Source organism: Xenopus tropicalis, chromosome 1 (assembly GCF_000004195.4).
Source record: "Xenopus tropicalis strain Nigerian chromosome 1, UCB_Xtro_10.0, whole genome shotgun sequence".
Classification (NCBI taxonomy): domain Eukaryota; kingdom Metazoa; phylum Chordata; class Amphibia; order Anura; family Pipidae; genus Xenopus; species Xenopus tropicalis.
In genome coordinates this window covers 199,521,940-199,544,238 of record NC_030677.2, presented here as the reverse complement: position 1 = coordinate 199,544,238, position 22,299 = coordinate 199,521,940, and the positions used below count along the sequence as shown (strand labels likewise).

Below are 22,299 nucleotides of genomic sequence, written 5' to 3'. Positions count from 1 at the left end.
TATTTGGTACAAGCTTTCATGATGGTTTCATCATTAGGCCAAAATACAAAAAATGCTACAGTATATTATATATCCACTAAAATCACCAGTACTGAGTTGACTAAAGAAGGGCAATTAATTGAATGGGACAGTCAAATAAGGATAAATAATGCAAAGTAAGAGCTTGTGGCTTAAAGGAAAAGGAAAGTTACAATCACTGGGGTGTGCCAAAAGAAGATTTGCTCGCCTGCATTAACCCCGGGCCGGTGCAGTTTTCTCCTAACAGGAGCACCAGCCTGGGGTATAAGGTAAGTGATTACAATCATTGGCGGGTGTCTAATATTTTGCACCCTCAAGTGATTTAGTCTTTCCTTCTCCTTTAATAAAAATACCCATGTAGCATTTATATTATTTAACGTTTCGGCTCAAAACTTAAGATGTCTTCAGGACAGACGGATTATGTTTTGAGCCGAAATGTTGAATAAAACACCATTTTTTGCTTTGAATAAGTCCCGAGAGTGTTTTTTTGTGCTTAATTATAATGTTTTGATAATCCTGCATAATATATAAGATATATAAATATATAAAAACAAGTGCCTAATTTTAAAAACATTCCTTTGTTCATTCACTTTTATTTTCTTTCCTTTGTTCATCTTAATTTTGCAATTAAATATTATTGTTACAATATCCCATTAAAACACAGAATATTTAAATCTTGCATACCAAACACCACAGCCTTCTCTTATGTCTTTGGACACATTATAGAACAAAATCCAGTAATGAATTAGATGCTGATTGTCGGCAATCAGTAATTTTTGATATCACAATTTCAGCTTGCATTGTTAACCTTGATACTGTTCTTTACAACTGAGCTTTGGCTTTGTTTGTTGCAACTGCTCCGCGGGTTTGGAGATCAGAAATTTCCCTTTGGCTGAAGCCATATTCTGCGAGTATCTCATGCGTGTGTTCTCCGACCAAAGGATCCCTGCTGGTGTTTGGAGCTGCAGGTGTTCTAGAGAGAAGAGGAGCAGGCCGTGGGCTTAATTCCCCTTCATCGTTGCATATAAAAGATCCACGATCCTCATTGTGTTGGTGTAAGGCAACGTCACTAAAGCTGAGGACTGGAGTAACACAAGCATCGGTTCCATCAAATATTCGGCACCATTCTGCCTGTGTTTTCTCTCGGAACTTTTGGGCAAAGATTCTCTTCATTTCGGGCCAGTCCGAGAAGCTCATCTGATGAGGTAATTCAGAGGCATCAAGCTCAAGTCCTGTTTAAAAAAAATTAATCTCAGTCATAACAAGGATTGAAATCAACACTATGATGCTAACGGCTTTACATGAGGAGTAGAATAAGAAAAATTCCATCACTTTTCATTCTACATGCTTCCATATGCTGTATTAATGTGCCCTACCCAGGCTTTAAAGGACAATGAAAGGTTAATATAAATTAAAAGTAAGTCTAAAGGCATTCTTTTTAAGTACTTACTGCATATCTAAATTCCCAGATCCCTGCTTGCTTCTCTGAGATATGGTGCTGGCAGCCTACAGCAGTGTGAAGCCTACAGTGACTGAAATCTCTCTCCCCTTCCTGTAGGTGCCAGCGGCAGCCTTCCTATTCTCTGAGCATGTGTGTAACTTGATCCTGTCTCCTGTTCTGAGCTACACATGCCCACCAGCCAATCAGAAGCGAATCTGGCAGAGGGGGGGGTGGGAGGGAATGAAACACATGTGCAGTATGAAGCAAGGAGGGAAAGGAAGGGAGAATACCTTTTTAGAGATGGCTGCCTGTTCTAGAAAATGTGAAGTAAGTGTGACTGAGTAAACATTTGATTAGGTGAGCCAAAAGTGTGACGTTTTTACTAAATAATAGGAGGACTATTGGGCAGTATGCTTTTTATATTTTGACTTGCATTCTCCTTTAAGGGTAAGAACCCATGGAGTGGTCCAGTTGCCCGCAATAGATATCTGTTATCACAGGTGACCAACCCCTCCAAAATGGCTTTCCACCAGCAACAACAGGAGTCGCCGGTGGAAAGCCCTTCACGCTGATTAATTTTCCAGAGGTGTGCGAAATTGCCTGCAAGAGGAAACTTTGCACAATTTTGGATTACTAAAGTGCTTTCCACCAGCGACTTCTATTATTGCCAGTGGAAAGCCATTTCAGAGCGGTTGGACGACTAAACCTCCACATTGGGCATCAGTCTAATGCAGTAGGCACACAATCTGCCCCATCTCTGATCTTATCTCTAGATACCAACCAACCCGCTTGTTACGCTCCTCAACTCCTCTATCATTCCCTACTCACACACTTGAATTTAAGACTTTGATGGGCTGCCCCCCTTCTCTGGAACCGATTCCCATGATCTGACTTTCTTCCAATCTTCCTGCCTTCAAAAGATCTCTAAAACCCATTTATTTAGAGAAGCTTACCCTCATTTAGTTTAGCTTCATTTCTAATTACAAGTAGTTGTATGTTTTTATCCTAGCACGTTCGGGATACTGGCAAAAGAGAAGATTTGTTATCCGGGGTAAATCTGTGCTGCCGTGGGTGACAAACCTCCCAATGCCTTTCCCTTGCTTAACCTTTGGATCGCTGCATGTAAAACCGATTACTCACAGTGATCCTGCTTAACTGTGGGAAAATGCAAGGAAAAGTGATTTTCAGGGTATTTTTTGCCCGTTGTAGCATTGATTTACCGCTGGCATCGAATATCCTTGTGTGACAGTAACCTAATGGTTAGATACTAAATATATATGCAGATAGAAGCAAATAAAATAAAATGTTAATCAGTCACATTAGCTAGGTGGTTATTGTTAGTGAATGATTTAAGTGAAATGTATAAATAAAGAGCTGATGCAAGAAATGAGAAAGATTATATGATACATGAACCTCCCCTTCCTTTCTGTACCCTTCCCCACCCTCTTTTTGAAAATTAATAAAGAAAGATTGTTTAAAAAAATAATAAAATATATATGCAGACAAAACACTTGAAGACTTGAACCCCCTGTGCCAATGCAGCAAATTCATACACAGCGAGTGGCTTATTTAGAATAATGCCTCATTTAATTTCACAGCACTTACCTAAAGGTACTTGGATTTTTTTAAATGTTCTAATAGCACAGAGAAAAAGCGGAGTCTCTGAATTTATGTGAGCTTTGAATAAAAATAAGTCATGTTTAAGAGCTAAAGAAAAAAATAAAGCATGCATGATTTGTAAATTCACTTTCATAAACAAGAATGGATTGGAAGTCTTGGGTCCCAGTGGAAAAGAATGACAGCACTGAGAGATGCTCAAAACATTTCAATATCCTGAATTCTAGCAAAACAAAGCAGAATGCTGATTTAAAAAATAATTCACCTGTAAAACAATTACCTGAGTCTCATTCCCAGGGAGTACAAAACACTGGGCCCAAAGGCAAACTATGATGCTATCATTGCTAATTATCTTCCCAAAAACCTTTAATAATTTCAGTCACCACTTTCCACTGGAATCAACCCTTTTTCTGCAGAATCATTATATGTTATTAATAAAGCAGCATTTTTCATAATGCAGAAAAAAAATAAACATTTGCTATAGTACAGAATATAACTTAATAAGGATGGATTGAAGGCTTTGCTTGCAAGAGATTCTCATCTTACAGGGAGTGATACAAAGGCCAAGTGAATGTGAACAACTGGCTTATACATATCGATCTAAAATAAATTACTAAATGCGCCATATGAAATTGTTTCCTAAAACTTCCTATAAAACTTACAGCAGGGATCCCCAACCTTTTTTACCTGTGAGCAACATTCAAATGTAAAAAGTGTTGGGGAGCAACACAAGCATGAAAAAGGTACCTGGAGGTGCCAAATAAGGGCTATGAATGGCTATTTGGTAGCCCCTATGTGGACTTGCAGCCTACAGAAGGCTCTGTTTGGCTTTACACTGGGTTTTATGCATCCAAAACTTGCCTCCAAGCCAAGTATTCAAAAAATGAGCACCTACCTTGACGCCACTGGGAGCAACATCCAAGGGGTTGGTGAGCAACATGTTGCTCACGAGCTACTGGTTGGGGATCACTGCCTTACAGGGACACAGGAGTAGGGAACAGCATCAATTTAATCTACACCAAAAGAACAGTTACCTATCCTGATTTTTTACTTGAAGCCAAAAGGGTAATGGTACCCAAGAAGGCCTCCCTTGCAGTCATATTTGTCCATTCATATATGTCTCTTCAGTTGTCAAGAATAGTTTTAATTTTTCTGAAAACCATATATTTGTTTTGCCAGCAACATGCTTCAAAAAAAGTTGAGACAGGGGTGACATAAGACTGGAAAAGTTGTGTAATGCTTAAGGGAAATAAAAAGACACCTGATGGAACATCTCACCAATGGGCAACAGGTCAAGAGTGGATCCCAGAGAGTCTGGGTCTCTTAGAAGTAAACTGGCAGGGGAACACCACTCTGTGGGAACATTTTGCAATAATTTAAGTATAATGTTCCTCAATATAAATTTGCAATTTGAATTTCATCTACAATATATAATATCATGAAAATATTCAGAGACTCCAGAGAAGTAGGCAAGGGACAAGGCTGAAAGTCAGTACTGGGTGGCAGTCATCTTAGGGCCCTTAGGTGGCACTGCATTAAAAATAGATGCATTTCGATATTGGAAATCACTGCATGCAAAGAAGAAACCATATTATAAACATTATCCAGACACGCTGCTGCCTTCTCTGGGCCCAAGCTCACTTAGGATGTACTTGAAAACTGTCCTGTGGTACCCCAATAAAAATGCAAAATTATTTTTGAAAATCAAGAACGCTGCATCCTCTGGGCCAAATGTGTGAGTCAGAATGTGTGATCTGATCTACCAGCTTCCAGAGCTGCAACAGGGAAGCTACGGGAGACTGTTGCTGCTATCTTAAACAAACGGAGGGAGCTTCTAGGACTCTTTACTCAGGTATGGTAAAGCTTTCTGCAGAATAAATATAGCGTTCTAGGTGACACTAATGTGGCAGTAAAATCCCAAAATGACTTTCCTTCTCCTTTAATAGACACATGGGAGATGAAAGGGCTAGGGCTACCTAATGTACTATGCTTTATGCCTTCATAAAGTTCACTGACATTCTTGCCTTAAAGACAAAGTTCTAAAACAAGCTATTATACAGATCATGAGTAATGCATAAAGTTGCCCTTCATACTGGGTACATTAAAAAGTCACCAAAGTATAACTTTTCCATATTTTATGGATTTCAAACTCTTCATCAAGACATCTTGCTCTCTTCCCTTCTATTCCACCAACCACTCACTCTCTCTCCTCCCAAACTAAATTCAATGTATTCTACCAGTCATTTCCTTCCCTCTTCCCTTTAGCAAAATAAGACAAATGCTCTCTAGAAAACTTCCAGAAGAGGAAAATTAGACACTGACTTTCTCATGTGTTTAATAATTATCTAACAGAGGTTTGCAAATACCATTTCTCCATCCAGTCTGACCTTTTGTTAATTTCAGTTTAAACAATTATCTTTATTTCATTCGGTAGAGAGAGAATAATGTACAATTTGCTTTCCAGCAAATCAAGATATGACTTTGTATGAATCAGAGAATTATTTCAATATATCATATTGGCCTTTGTGAATTTATTCCTCTAACATTGTCCCCTGTTGGGGAATGGTGCACAGATCTGTAACCTCTTGAGACCTAGAGTTAAATGTAGATTGCTGTTATAAGTCTCACATCTAGTGGCAGCACAAATATATATCTGGTCATTTACCTTTTAACAATTCGGCATAGAACTTGGTTTCAAGAGGGCCCACTGCCATAAATTTTCCATCTGCCGTCATGTATGTGGTATAGAAAGGAGCTCCCCCATCCAGCAAATTTTCACCTGGAGAATTACTCCACAGGCCCAGTTTCTGGCTCTTCCAAATAAAGGATCCAACATATGCAGCGCCTTCCACCTAAAGAAAATATTGTAAATGAATTGAATGTAAATGTTATACATACACACAAATATAAACATATATACAATCAACTGATCCACTATTAATCAGTATACTGTAATATTGTTTTAGGCTAACAGAATAACAGCTGCACCTTTTTTGTCTAGTGACCCATAGCAACGGATTATTAGATACATGTTTCAGTTTATAAATGCCAAGACCAACAATATAGTGAATACAAATGTGCAGAGAATCTTCTGAAAATGCAAGAAGCTATGCAAGAAGTGATTTTTCAATGTGTTGCCAGCCTGCCATGCTATATGCTGGCTCAGCGTACCAGTGATTGAGGGCTGTTGCAGAGGTAGATAATATTAGATTATATTAGATAAATACTTTCATACTTCAGGTGTTGGAGCAGCATGACTAAGATACTTGAGCCAAACTGAGAAAGATGCATCATTTGTAAAGCTGGCCAGACAGTGAAAGATCCATTGGTTTAGTGAGGTCGCCAAATGAGCAGATCTTTCCCCGAAATGCCCACCTTGAGGTGGGTGATATCAGGCTGATCCAACTGTTTGGCCCTAAAGCCAACGGACTGGGTCACAACAACAGGGATACAGGCTGTCAGGGCGAGGACCGCTACAAGCCGACGTGGTTATGGCCCCAACAAGACTTTTCAAACCTGCCCAATTGACATCTGTCAGAATACCCGATACAAAGGCAGATAACCTGCCCGTATATGACCACCTCAAGTCTGTTGTAGGCTTTTGGTTGTACAGTACAAACACTATAATATCAATATATATCATGTTGTCCCATGACGGGTACAGTGTACTTAGCAACCATATAATTTAATGGGCTGCTGGAAGTTGCACCTCTGGGGTCATCAAAGGCATTACTTTTCTCTATAATAGGTTTGCTGACATTTCCTACTACAGTCTGCTAAATTATAGTTATTTTTGGCACTCATGTTAATGGCTTTAAAATACATATATTGTTGTCTCTTTGTTGGCACTTCCCCTAACTATTGGTGCTCTTATATTCTTGGCAATGCAAACAGAGATTTTAAGCGTAATGTTCATGCACTGCCATGTTCTGCAGATTACATTATACACCAAGAATAACCACAATGAGCATTAACATGAGGTATAGCGCATATTGCTCCATTCTCAACTGAATACAGAACAAAATGATACTAAGCTTCTCTACCACATATTAAGCATTATAACAGACCCGTGCTACCATAACAGGATTTCTATCAAAACTGACAATTTACAATGAAAGAGTCTGTACGAGATAAGCTCACACATTCGGCAAACTGATCCTTCCTCAAATAGTGACTTTCGTGTTTATATTGTAGCCGTCTGCCTAAAGTGAGAAAATCAGTTGAAGGAAAACAAAGAATTAGGATAGAAATATTACATCTTATGTGCTTAGCTCTACCAGCCTAAATCCACCAAAACCCTTTAGAAGTGAATATCTTTGTTTTCAGAGATGCCTCCTGAAGCTCCTTGTTTTCTGTAGATTCACAGCATATAATCTGGACTCCTGTCAATTATCCGAGATTAGGGACAGATTTACCACATACTGAATATACATCTATATGAAAGTCACGATGATTACTAATGAATTCAGATTTATTCTGGCAGCAGAGAAACCAGTGTGTATTAGACCTAGTTTATAATCAGTCTGGAAAGGGACTATGGGATAGCAGGTATAGTAGGGAGAGATGGTGCCTATAGTAGCAGTGGGGGGATAATAGCCTCTGGGAAGGGACTGGGGCTGTGGGATAGCAGGTATAGTAGGGAGAGATGGTGCCTATAGTAGCAGTGGGATAATAGCCTCTGGGAAGGGACTGGGGCTGTGGGATAGCAGTTATAGTAGTGAGAGACTGTGCCTATAGTAGCAGTGGGATAATAGCCTCTGGGAAGGGACTGGGGCTGTGGGATAGCAGGTATAGTAGGGAGAGATTGTGCCTATAGTAGCAGTGGGGGGATAATAGCCTCTGGGAAGGGACTGGGGCTGTGGGATAGCAGTTATAGTAGTGAGAGACTGTGCCTATAGTAGCAGTGGGGGGATAATAGCCTCCAACATGACAGCTAAGGAAAAGGCCTATTGTGTTTGGTGCTATAGGGAGAAGAGTACTAAGGTGAGCTAAAAGTGCCTGGCTATAAAAAGTACAGGTATCGGACCCCTTATCCGGAAACCCGTTATCCAGAAAGCTCCGAATTACGGAAAGCCTGTCTTCCATAGACTCCATTTTAACCAAATAATTCAGAATTTTAAAACTGATTTCCTTTTTCTCTGTAGTAATAAAACAGTACCTTGTAATTGTTCCCAACTAAGATATAAATAATCCTTATTAGATGCAAAACAATCCTATTGGGGTTAATTAATGTTTTATTGATTTTTTAGTAGACTTTAGGTATGGAGATCCAAATTACGGAAAGACCCCTTATCCGGAATACCCTTGGTCCTGACCATTCTGGATAACGGGTCCTATACCTGTATTATAAAAATTTATCACAATCAGAACTAAAAATGTAACATCTTAATGTAATAAAAACCTATTGCATCCACAGCAACATTATACTAATTATAATGCTATATTAAACACCAACAACAGAATATGACTTACCATACTACAATCAATGACTTGGCCTTTGCCTGACATAGTGCGCTCATACAGCGACATAACAATTCCCAATGCACATATCAGACCACCACCAGCGAAGTCTGCCAGAAGGTTAAGAGGTGGGGTTGGACTGTCATTTTTGACTCCCAGTTTTGACAGCAAACCTAAAAACAGCAGAAATGCAAGAACAAAATGTGTTTATAGAGAAGCAATGGCACTTAATTGTTATCTTTTTAGATCACTTCCTCGAGACAGCTACAGGGACCAACAATTCTGTCATGGAGTTGTTCACGGAAGAAGAAGTAACTCTACTGACAAGGTGCTTCTTTTAGCTGGGGGACTGCCATTGTAGTCAATAAGAAGGCCGGCCCTTCTTTAAGGGACAGGAAGCTTGGCTCTATAGCACTAGGCCCTTCGAACTACATCTTGCAGCAACTATACTGCACAACAACTACTATAACCGTCAAGTCTATTGTGGGATCTTGTTTTTGAGCTACAAAAAAGTGTGGCACTTAATTATCCAAATTAAATCACTAGAAGGTAAAATTTAATTATATTTATCATTATGTTCCAATGGCTATAGTTAAAACACCTTTACTGCTACAGGCCCTGCTTACCTATTATTGTTGTTCTTATTTACATAGCTCCAAGACATTGAGTTGGCTCAGGTAACATGTTGGTCCAGCCCTGTGGAAGGTCTAATTCTACTTCTAGCCCCATCCACATGCAGAACTGTTTTACCCTGACACATGCAAGCGCCTTAACAAACATGAGATGATCCTCAATTAATAACCATTTCCATTATACCTGACATTGAGACATAATTGATGTCATGACCAGCTGATTTTGCATATTTTCCACTCTGGCCAAATCCAGTGAGTCTTGCGTAAATAAGCTGTGGGTTTTCTTTAAGCATAATATCGGGTCCGAGCCCAAGGCTCTCCATGACACCTGTTACACAAAACCCAAGGCATCAGCAAAGACATATTTTTATGTTAAATGAACCACCAACACCATGCAATACACAAAACCTTATTTTGCACCATCTAACATATCAATCAGTTTCTTTTTTAATATTTTGCAGCGTTATTAGATGGGCCCTACCATTAAACACCTTCTTATGATGCCTTCTTACTGGCACAGGAAACCCTAAAGATAACTGGTGTTTTTAGCAGAGGATACCAATTCCCCAGTGTTTTGCACCAACAAATAGGGCTCTATCAACCTCCAATTGGTTGTCTGAAACCCTGCAGGACAACTTGTGGAGTTTTAATGCAGGGTCTTGTGATACCTGGTTAGCATCACAGGAACTTCTTAAAGATGGCTGTCCTCCACCCTGATGGTATCTCCTCCACCCTGATAGCTACTGAGAATTCCAGAACCTGGTGTCCATAGCTACCTCAACAACTCCTTGAGCTAACTTAAGTACATTGAAGCTTAAAGTAAAGCAGTTTCTAAAATAGAACTGGTCTCAAACGGAAATTTTTGATGATCTACATGTGCACACTAATTAAATCTGGTTGTATGTGCCAAGTCTGGTTCATTTTATGGCTCACAGCTGTTTTCTGGTTGGTTTACAACTTCATAAGTTTGTATGTAATAATTCTCCTGAAAAAGTAATATGGATAAAGACTTGCTATAAACTTTATTGTTGTAGGAAAATCATTTATTTTAGCAATAATGCCTGTCTACTTAATTGCTTGATACTCCAATAAAAACTCGAGCACCCTAGGTCCTTATTTAGCGACGTCACGTTTGCAGGTGTCAGAACCCATTAAGCTATACAGTGTAATTTTTCCAAAGCTAAATAGCATTAATTTTTTCCCAGAACAATTAAGTATCTGAATAACATTTGCTCCTTCATTAGTCCATATTTGCATACATCGTAATAGACTTGTAAGAGCTAAAAGCTGAATGACTACAATGACTGGACCACGCAGGCCACTGTTAATAGATTCTATCGCTGGCTGATTCATTATTGGCGTACTGCTTACCATGACGGAAAGGCTCAATCAAGACATCAGACTTTTTGCATAATTTCTTCAATACACTGATCCCTTCCCGGTTCTTGAGGTTCACAACTATAGATTTTTTTCCTCGTGCCATGGTGTCCATTATTACATTGCTACTACTTTTATCCACTCGGATCACTTTGGCACCAAAATCTGCTAGAATCATTCCGCAAAATGGCGCAGGAGCAAGACCTGCCAGTTCCAGAACACGAACCCCAGCTAAAGCCATTCCTACAAAGATAAAAAGTAGTAAATGAAATAGAAACCTGAAAAAGTAGTCTTAGGTCATTCCTGTAACTGAGCTTTAAAGTGGCACTAGATGTGTCATAACTGATCTATAAAGTGCATAAACCTTTAAATCCATAATCTCCCCAAAATAGTAAAACCTTTATTTAATGGTCATGTGCCCACCATTTTTGTTTGATCTTTGGCCCTAGAGCCAAACGATCGAATTAACCTATCGCCCACCTTAGGTGAGCATATTGGGAGAAGATTCACTTTTTTGGTGACCTAGCCAAACGTGGATTACAACGTTTATGGCCACCTTAAGCTAGGGGCTGGCAGGAGGTCAGCAGCAATGTAGTAGGTTGAGGCTGAAAGAATAATACAGTACAGGTATCGGACCCCTTATCCAGAAACCCATTATCCAGAATGTTCCAAATTATGGAAAGGCCTTCTCCCATAGACTCCATTTTAATAAAATAATTTACATTTTAAAAATGGTTCCCTTTTTCTCTCTAATAAAACAGTATCTTGTACTTGATCCCAACTAAGATATAATTACCCCTTATTGGGGGCAGAACAGCCCTATTGGGTTTATTTCATGGTTAAATGATTCCCTTTTCTCTGTAATAATAAAACAGTACCTGTACTTGATCCCAACTAAGATATAATTAGCCCTTATTGGGGGCAGAACAGCCCTATTGGGTTTATTTAATGGTTAAATGATTCCCTTTTCTCTGTAATAATAAAACAGTACCTGTACTTGATCCCAACTAAGATATAATTACCCCTTATTGGGGCAGAACAGCCCTATTGGGTTTATTTCATGTTTAAATGATTCCCTTTTCTCTGTAATAATAAAACAGTACCTGTACTTGATCCTAACTAAGATATAATTACCCCTTATTGGGGCAGAACAGCCCTATTGGGGTTTTTTCATGTTTAAATGATTCCCTGACACCAGGCCCCGAGCATTCTGGATAATGGGTCCCATGCCTGTATTTATTTCAATAAGGAAATTAAAAAAAAACTCAAGAAAATCCCTTGAGAAGTGTACCTATATTAATTTTTATTAAATGCTTGTTAAAAAGTGGAACACGTTCAGCAGACTTGGCATCGAAAGTGCAGAAGAAAAACCAAAACCCAGCACTGGCAGTGAGATTCAAGCGCCATGCATGGTATCACGCAATAAACCACGTCTGATGAGGTTTTCATCTGAGTAAATTAAATAAGTGGTTTCCAGGCTAATTTAATTGTAATTCAGTTTTAATTCCAAAAAACTCTGTGGTGCATCTCTCAAAGTGCAGACACCTTTGTAAAAATCCACTGGAAAAGCACTAAAACCCAACATCTTTATAACAATATACCTTTTAACTTAATCCTTATATTACAGGTATAAGACCCAAATAAATAAAACCCAATATTGTTTTGCCTCTAATGAGGATTAAAGGGGAACTCCGCCTTCCAAACCAAAATGTCTTGCTTTGTATAGGCATTTCTCCAGAACTCACTATCTAGTTACTTTTTTTTCTCTACAACACACTGCTAAACAGAAATGCTTAAATCAAAAAGCTGCATTCTATTTGCTTGTCTGTTTTTTTTATAGGTCAGCGATGAATGAATTCATTATTTGAAAAGTATACAGGGCTGGAGAAAATCAGGTTAGGAATTAGTTGCCACTTTATTGCAGCAGATGTGGAACTTTGAACAGCAGAGAGGGATTTTCAAGGCAATTTTATCAATGATTAATATGCCTTAGGTTCTGTACGTGCCCATAAATATTGAAATATAAGCAAAGAGCCTTAAAAGGAATTAATACGAAAATTCAATTCTATACGTACTGAATAAAAGATCACAGAAACCTAAGATGCTAATGGAAAAATGAAAGGATTTTTATTTATTTAATGCAAACTTTGTACTTGCATTAAAAAAAAAAAAATACCCACAACACCAACACCAAAGTATACCCATACATTCTTCAGAACCTTGTGATTTCCAGCCGGTCAAACAGGAGGCAAAATGTTTGAAGTGAATGGGTCAGCGCACTTGCAAGCAAGACAGCTTACTGATAGCAAAACGCTTAAGGTAGCCTCGCTTGGTGAGGTCTTCTCCCAATATCCCCACCTATGGGTGGGAGATATCAGGCTAATTTGGTTGTTTGGCCCTGGGGCCAAACAATCGAATTAGAAGGATGGGTATAGACACAGTCAGTTCAGGGACCGCATCAACAAGCTGATTTGGTCCCCGATCCGACTAAATTTGTAGACCTGCCCGATCGATATCTGGGCGATTAGTTGTTAGTGCCCCTACACAGGCCGATAAGCTGCCGAATCGGTCTAAGGGACCCATATCGGCAGCTAGAATCGTCCTGTGTATGGCCACCTTTACAATTACCTTGTCTCATTGCCCTAAGGCCATACTTGGGCTAATACCTATAAAATATTCTAAATAACGATTGACCCGTGGATTGGGGGGACGGACACCATACAAGCACCATGCAAGCAGTGTATGATTCCCTTTTCTCTGTAATAATAAAACAGTACCTGTACTTGATCCCAACTAAGATATAATTACCCCTTATTGGGGCAGAACAGCCCTATTGGGTTTATTTAATGGTTAAATGATTCCCTTTTCTCTGTAATAATAAAACAGTACCTGTACTTGATCCCAACTAAGATATAATTACCCCTTATTGGGGGCAGAACAGTCCTATTGGGTTTATTTCATGGTTAAATGATTCCCTTTTCTCTGTAATAATAAAACAGTACCTGTACTTGATCCCAACTAAGATATAATTACCCCTTATTGGGGGCAGAACAGTCCTATTGGGTTTATTTCATGGTTAAATGATTCCCTTTTCTCTGTAATAATAAAACAGTACCTGTACTTGATCCCAACTAAGATATAATTACCCCTTATTGGGGGCAGAACAGCCCTATTGGGTTTATTTAATGTTTAAATCATCTTCTAGTAGACTTGGTATGGAGATCCAAATTACGGAAAGATCCCTTATCTGGAAAACCCCAGCTCCCAAGCATTCTGGATAATAGGACCCATACCTGTATGCCAAAAGAGCAAATATGATCCACGATTCCCCATTTTTGCACAATGGCAACTGGTGGGGGGTTGTTATGTAAACCATATATGCACCCCCCCCCCACACACACAACCAGGTCTGCAGGAAGAGGGTCTTATGGAAGCAGCCACCAAAGTGGCTGAACCCCCTATATGAAGTTTTGTAACAATAACAACAATATCAGCAGAAAGTACAGAGCAGCCCTATTACACACCTGCACGTCACATATGGCTGCTAATGCGCACCCAGTCCCGCGCACCCAGTCCCCCCCTCTCTGCCCCCCCCTCTCTGCACCTTACATTACAGCACACAAGGGCAAGCTATTCCTCCATGTTTAAAATAATACATTTTGTAACCTTCTCATATCCTTGTGTGACAAACCCCTTTCTGTAAGTGTTACAGTGCAAATTGCATCAGAAAAAAAACTGCATTCAGTCGCGTTACCTCTTATTCATGTAAATCTATTAGAGCTGCCAGCAGTACCCCCAACTCACTGTCTGGGCTGAACTGAGAGGTGGGCGTGTCCTTTCATGCTCTTATAGGAAGTGATCATCTCTGTGAGGGACAAACAGCACCGAGCGATACCAAGCCAAGCACCGCCCACATGTCTCTGCCCCGCCCCCTGTCTCTCTGTGCCCGGGCCCAGTGTTTGGGCCTGTGTGGGTAGTGGAGGTGCGCAGCTTTCTTTGAGAGTTGCGTTTTGTCGTCATTGTTATGTTCTTACTTGTATTCTGTGCCTAGCAGCTTTACTGTGAGGCGAGCTGCCTGCATGTAATGCATTAAAGCACAAACTCCGATAGAATACTGTGCAGAGTTGTCAAACACCCCCCCCTCTTTTTTTTGTGATTTACTCGATTTTCCTTCTCTCCCCTGTTTTCCAGTCAGCCAGTAGTATTCTATTTATTTAGAGAAACACCAAAATGGTAAATAAAAGCTGTTTTTAATTTGGTTCTATGGCAGGTGTGCCAAAAAAACTTTCTATAAATAAATAATATTCCCTTTGTAAACTACACAGTGTGAACCCCACAAGACACTATAGCGCAAGGTTTTTTTCTACTTTAACCCAGTAGTATTCTGACAATATTTTGACTCCCCCCCCCCCCCCCCCCCCAAAGTTGATGTAAAATTTCACAAGAGCAGTTATTAATGACAGCATGTAAAGCAGGGGTGCCCACACGTACATACGCATACCCCATAAAAGCGCACTTTCGCATTCGCGCCACACTTTACATTACATTACATTAACATTTATTTATAAAGCACCAACATATCCCGCAGCGCTGTACAATAAGTGGGTTACATACATTGGACATACAGAGTAACATATAAAGCAATCAGTTACCGATACAAGAGGTGAAGAGGGCCCTGCCCAAAAGAGTTTACAATCTACACTTCCGCATTTCAAGGCTTAAACGCGGTCCACCAGAAGTCCACGGGGGATCGAGTGGTGGGCCGTGTTTCGACGGTTTGGCCACCCCTGATCTAAAGCATTTGCACATGCCTGAGTAGTGATCTTTCTGCTTTGCGCATGTACGTGACGTCACTTCCATGTATAAGGAAAGCAGTTTGGCGGCCCACGTCAGGTCCCCTGGGTTTGAATGCGTTGACTATGGGGCACATTTACTAAAGAACAAATTGTCTTTTTTTGTTGAAAATTAGCCAACGTGACAATTCACAGTGCATTCACCGATTTACTAAAAGGCGCATAAGACATTTCACTAGCAAAAAACTTCAGCGCTAGTAAAATTTGTGCGCTGCTTTGCTAGGCCTGGGGATGTCTAATGACTTTACACCACCTATGATTATACCTTTCCTTCTCCTTTAATCTCAGCTTGAGGGTCACCATCTGAGACACACAGAACTACTAGTAGCAGCTACTTGTCACGGCAAGTAGCCATGGAGAAGTAGCTGCTACTAGTAGCTCTGTGTGTCTTCACCCTTATATGTATTGTGGTGGATGTCAGCTCTGATGATTGTTTTGAGGGGGCAGTGAAGCTAAAGTAGTAAATAAATGAACACTCATCTAAACATATTATATACAAGACTAAGCCCTGGCCACTATAAGAAGATTAGGGGTGTTTTATCAATGAGTTTGATGGGTGACTGACAGCACATCTGCCTTCAAGGTTTCACTAAAATCTTTTTTACATTAATAAATATGTGCATAAGTCTTTGACTATTGGCAATAGTCAGCTGACATGTTTATACATGATTGTTACCTTTACAGGAGAGCCAGCAGGCAAATCACATTAAATTGCATCAATATCTTAGCTGTCAAGGATTACAATGGGCCCAGATTACGGCACAAATGGTGCAGAGTAAAATAGGTTTAGCTGCAAAGTTGACTCCCGGAGTAGGCAACTGTATATAGTGATGACATTATCATAATGAGCTGTGTAATTGAGAACGTCCCTCGCAACCTGTGTCAGTCAGACAGTGGTGTAATTTATCGAGAGAAGTGCTGGGCTCATTAGACTGGCATAGAACATTCCCTAATGGTGTTCTGAAAAGACCAGAGGGTGCATTCACCATGTCTCACGCAGTGTGCAAAGTGCAAAAAGAAGCTGTAATTGGCCACAGCATGAGGCATTGTGTGAATAGCTGCAGGCTTCTGTGCTCCATTTCAGATGGCAGAAACCTGCGGACTGAAGTGGCCTGTGTTAGGCCACACTAGATTCAAAAGGAGCTGGTGGGGGTAGGCATGTAGGGGGCAGGAGGCATAGGCCATAAAAGGCCCTGTCCTTACACTTGCTCTAAAGGTGGCCATACATGTTGCAATTATGATCCATTGGTCTCAGGAAAAGATTGCTCGTACCCTCCACTAACGTTCAAAGCTGAATCGTCAGAAATTGGCATTTAAACAATAGGAATTCTGTGTTCCATCCAGGGAATGTCAGTGGCATGACCCAGCTAGGTAGTGGGTGATGAGCAAGTATTCCATCCAGGGAATGTTCATATTAAACATTGCTTTCATGATTAAGGCTACTGCTTCTTGATATTCTGGGTCAATCAAAATTCCTGCTCTCAAAGTGCCAAACATACAGACTTGAGTGCTCACAATCAACTAATCAATCAATCTATTTAATGCACATGAGGCCACCATAGATAAACATATCTGAAAATGTATCTGGGGCCGGTCATCACACATAAACATATCTGTAAAATTGTTATTTAGATAAAAAAATATAATTTTATATAACAGTCTGTACAGATGCCTCTTCACATAAAGCAACTTGTTAAGGGACTGCTGTTCTCCTCAGGAAAGTTGTGTGGAAAAGCAGGAAAGCAGCGCTGTTGTCCACATGCCTGTGGGGCTCAATTTAACACCCCCTTCTGAGCTGCAAATCTAAAGGGAGATTAATCTGCTGCTTTATAAAATTATTTTTCTGAGATTACTTTGTTGCGTGCGTTGGACAAGTGTTCAAAAAATTAAAGATTCAGTAAATTTATACAATCTTCATTTGGAATACAGTCCTCGAGGAGGGGAGAGATAGACGGGGGGAGGTTTTAGTCCTTGTGTGGATCCATATGCATTCACAGTTAGGGGATTCTTTGTTCTTCACTGTTCCATTGAATAGAAAGGTATCATACAGCTTAAATTATTTTTAAATTCAAGGTATCAGGTTTAAATTAATATAAAAGGCATTATTTATGCTTTATCAATGGGAAGAGGAAATGAGTCCTTGAAATGGATGATGTTTTAGTATTACATGGGTTCTCTTCAGCTTCAGGGACAAAAATCAGTGCTAGATGGTGAACTATTCAATGAAAACTAAAATTAGCTGAAAGTATTTTTATTAAAGGAAAACTATACCACCAGAATGAATACTTAACTAACAGATAGTTTATATCATGTAAAGTGACCTAAAAAACTTACCAAACTGGAATATATATATCAGTAAATTTTTATGCAATATATTTTTATAGAGACCTAAATTGTTTTGGGGGTATAGTTTTCCTTTAAAGGTATTATTTATTCATTGGGAAAATGAAATTGATGCTGTTTTACCCAAGTATCAAATGGATTGTCTTTCAGGAACAAAACCAGTACTAGTTGGTTAACTGTATAATGACATTATAGCTGAGGAATGCTCATGGCTAAGATCCTGCTGGATCCTAGGATGTGCCCCCCTACTTTCCCCCTAGTTTTACCTATGTAAAAGGGGTCTCAAAAAGATGCTCCTGGCCTGGACTAAGGACCTAGGAAGAAAAAAAAGCAAAATGAAGTTGTAATGGTACTTTCATCAGTTAGTATCCTACCTTGTATGATGCCATGAATAAAATGCTTGGCAAGCCTAGCTGCCCAATGGTTTTATTACCACAGGTAGAGTGAAGACTGACTCATTTGGGACTCACATTTGCCAAAACATATTGTTACAGAGCACAACTTGTTGATGATTCAAGAGGATGTGCTGCTAATGTAGAAGTTGCCATGGAAGTAAACAGGTCAGTATGTATAGATAGGTGCCTCTATATATATAGGGAAAGAGAAAATAGCAAATCAATTAATTCCACTAAATATGGAGCTAATGTATATGGACAGAATCAATGAAAACATGTGTGAAGGGTTTCTTACTCGTATTTCATTGTCCGAGAGAAATAGGCATGTGTAGCTCTAGATATAACTAGATGTAATTAATATAAAGGAACAGGGCCAAGGAGAAGTAGTTTAAAGGTTATTGTTGAAGCATTATTGCCTTCTAAGTGTTCATTTTACCTCAAGATTAGGGGTCATACCACTAGATAGGAGCCTGTTACGTAGGGGTAGAGACAAAGGATTGTGCTGGAAGGACAATTATCTACTCTGCTTTAATTTCCCCTAGCAAATAAGGCCTAATAGATATGGATTAACGAGCACTAGTTGAGTGGCTAATATATGGGAATAAGAACAAGGGGAAATGGTTGGAAGAGTAAAGGTGGCCATACACGAGCAGATCCGCTCGCTTGGCGATGTCGCCAAGCGAGCGGATCTTCCCCCGATATCCCCACCTACGGGTGGGCGATATCGGGGAGCATTTAGGTAAAAAAAAAAATAATCCGATCGTTTGGCCCTGGGGCCAAACGATCGGATTATGTGGGCGGCAATGGGGCAGTCGGATCGGGGACCGCATCAACGAGCCGATGCGGTCCCCGATCCGACCGGATTTTCTAACCTGGCCGATCGAGATCTGGCCAATTTCAGGCCAGAAATCGGTCGGCCAGGCCGCTCTGCTCTCCCCATACACGGGCCGATTAGCTGCCGAATCGGTCCAAGGGACCGATATCGGCAGCTATAGTCGGCCCGTGTATGGGGACCTTAATTCTGTTGGCACTGCTTTCATTTCCCTTACGGAATCAGAGACTGGTAGCACTAGATCGATGTCAAAATTAAAGGACAGAGATAGGGGAAAATGCTGGAAATGTTACTGGTTTAGTTTCTTTTTTACAGAAATAAGGATTGCTAGTACTAGGCAGGTGCGGAATATACAGACATAGGGGCGTGTTTACTAAGATTGGAGATAAATATCACCAGTGATATTGCTTATAGCAATCAATAAGCAATTAAATGGTCACCTACAAGTTAGAAATCAAAAGCAAAACTCTGCTTGGTTGCTACAGGCAACATCACCAGTGATATTTATCTCCATTCTTAGTAAACATGCCCCATAGTTTGTTACAGGGCATTTGTACAAACCACCGACAAGTGACACCCATTTTTCTTTATACTATTGACAGTTCTGGGTCTTTGATTCCTATGTTCTGCTGGTTCTACTAGGCATTTTCAAAAATGGCATTTGGCTAGGGCTGGCTAACCCCATGTCCTGTTGTCCATGCGTTGCTTTATCACAGAAGGCAAAAGAGACAAGCAACTCTAGAATCACTCTAGGCCAATGTTTTTTTAGGCTTTTTTATACTGAAACACCACTTTTTATCTCAGTAATTCATAAAACTCCCCTTAATTTATTATAAAATTAATGATAAATGTATATAAAATACTTTGCAGTATCAAACCACCCTCCCTCCCCACCTCATAGATCTATGTTAGCATTTACAGTGGCTTGCAAAAGTATTCGGCCCCCTTGAACTTTTCCACATTTTGTCACATTACAGCCACAAACATGAATCAATTTTATTGGAATTCCATGTGAAAGACCAATACAAAGTGGTGTACACGTGAGAAGTGGAACGAAAATCATACATGATTCCAAACATTTTTTACAAATAAATAACTGCAAAGTGGGGTGTGCGTAATTATTCAGCCCCCTTTGGTCTGAGTGCAGTCAGTTGCCCATAGACATTGCCTGCTGAGTGCTAATGACTAAATAGAGTGCACCTGTGTGTAATCTAATGTCAGTACAAATACAGCTGCTCTGTGACGGCCTCAGAGGTTGTCTAAGAGAATATTGGGAGCAACAACACCATGATGTCCAAAGAACACACCAGACAGGTCAGGGATAAAGTTATTGAGAAATTTAAAGCAGGCTTAGGCTACAAAAAGATTTCCAAAGCCTCGAACATCCCACGGAGCACTGTTCAAGCGATCATTCAGAAATGGAAGGAGTATGGCACAACTGTAAACCTACCAAGACAAGGCAGTCCCACCTAAACTCACAGGCTGAACAAGGAGAGCACTGATCAGAAATGCAGCCAAGAGGCCCATGGTGACTCTGGACGAGCTGCAGAGATCTACAGCTCAGGTGGGGGAATCTATCCATAGGACAACTATTAGTCGTGCACTGCACAAAGTTGGCCTTTATGGAAGAGTGGCAAGAAGAAAGCCATTGTTAACAGAAAACCATAAGAAGTCCCGTTTGCAGTTTGCCACAAGCCATGTGGGGGACACAGCAAACATGTGGAAGAAGGTTCTCTGGTCAGATGAGACCAAAATGGAACTTTTTGGCCAAAATGCAAAACGCTATGTGTGGCGGAAAACGAACACTGCACATCACTCTGAACACACCATCCCCACTGTCAAATATGGTGGTGGCAGCATCATGCTCTGGGGGGGCTTCTCTTCAGCAGGGACAGGGAAGCTGGTCAGAGTTGATGGGAAGATGGATGGAGCCAAATACAGGGCAATCTTGGAAGAAAACCTCTCGGAGTCTGCAAAAGACTTGAGACTGAGGCGGAGGTTCACCTTCCAGCAACGACCCTAAACATAAAGCCAGGGCAACAATGGAGTGGTTTAAAACAAAACATATCCATGTGTTAGAATGGCCCAGTCACAGTCCAGATCTAAATCCAATGGAGAATCTGTGGCAAGATCTGAAAACTGCTGTTCACAAACGCTGTCCATCTAATCTGACTGAGCTGGAGCTGTTTTGCAAAGAAGAATGGGCAAGGATTTCAGTCTGTAGATGTGCAAAGCTGGTAGAGACATACCCTAAAAGACTGGCAGCTGTAATTGCAGCAAAAGATGGTTCTACAAAGTATTGACTCAGGGGGCTGAATAATTACGCACACCCCACTTTGCAGTTATTTATTTGTAAAAAATGTTTGGAATCATGTATGATTTTCCTTCCACTTCTCACGTGTACACCACTTTGTATTGGTCTTTCACGTGGAATTCCAATAAAATGGATTCATGTTTGTGGCTGTAATGTGACAAAATGTGGAAAAGTTCAAGGGGGCCGAATACTTTTGCAAGCCACTGTATTTACTATTCAGCTGTATGCTGAGTATATATTCTTATTCAAATACATATATGTGATTATGAAAAAGATAAAATCGTTATCTCATCACTATTCTCTATAACTTGGAATAACAGTTACTACTGTCATCCATACAATTGTGCAATGAACCCTGTATCCGCCATGAGATTTGATCATACTTCCTCAAAGGTTTTTTTCAAAGAGCTTGAAAAAGAAGAAAATACAACAGAATTCTCTCTGGCTTTAAAAGTAGCTGTGCAAATTTTGAACGTAACAAAAATGAAATTCATTCCCTTGTGTCTTCAGTGAAATATTGCCGGTGTAGGTGCCGCTGATTCAATCACTTTGACATTTCAAGAGAATAAGAAAAGGGAAAGGATTAAGTTGTTACCAGTTCAATCAAAATGTTTCCTCGCTGGCCATTTGGGATTGAAAAATGAATGGCAATAAGGGCCTTTCATCTTCCTTACAAGCCGCTAAGATTTTGGAGAGACAATGCGTACATGTTGCTTACGGTTTGAAAATAGCATTTTCATCTTTCTTGTCATCAGGGCAATAATGCTGTATAAAAGAACCATATGTCTTTACAAAACTGAGGTTTGGTGCCATCAGGGAACCTGTTCTTTTGTGTTTTTTGTGTACAAGAGTAAAACCACAACTGTTCCTTAGGAGCAGGCTGAAAAGTATGTGTTTGTTGAAACAATTTTAAAAGTTAGGTAGTTGAGAAAAGCATTGCCTCATTATTATGTATAGGTATCTGCTCTCTTGGCTTGAGATACAGTGTGGATAAATCTGAGGTGCACCTGGGATTTA

At 40.1% G+C, this 22,299-nt stretch overlaps 1 protein-coding gene across 1 annotated transcript; it reads right to left on the bottom strand.

Moving 5' to 3' along the window:
* Positions 1-595: 595 nt before the first annotated feature.
* amacr (alpha-methylacyl-CoA racemase) lies at positions 596-14,364 on the bottom strand. Its single transcript, NM_001007885.2, has 6 exons — positions 14,300-14,364; positions 10,540-10,788; positions 9,353-9,496; positions 8,549-8,709; positions 5,742-5,928; positions 596-1,250 (listed from the first exon to the last, which is right to left on the bottom strand). Exons 2-6 carry the CDS (start codon positions 10,784-10,786, stop codon positions 841-843), a joined length of 1,149 nt encoding a protein of 382 aa, NP_001007886.1. The 5' UTR covers positions 10,787-10,788; positions 14,300-14,364; the 3' UTR covers positions 596-840.
* Positions 14,365-22,299: the final 7,935 nt, after the last annotated feature.

What these genes read in the sequence shown, in the direction of transcription:
- amacr (NM_001007885.2), bottom strand. Translation starts at nt 10,786, where the DNA reads ATGGCTTTAGCTGGGGTTCGTGTTCTGGAACTGGCAGGTCTTGCTCCT. An exon ending in CAATTATGTCTCAATGTCAG is followed by an intron (nt 8,710 to 9,352) that starts GTATAATGGAAA and finishes TGCTGTTTTTAG; the next exon opens with GTTTGCTGTCAAAACTGGGA. An exon ending in AAGTCATTGATTGTAGTATG is followed by an intron (nt 5,929 to 8,548) that starts GTAAGTCATATT and finishes TATTTTCTTTAG; the next exon opens with GTGGAAGGCGCTGCATATGT.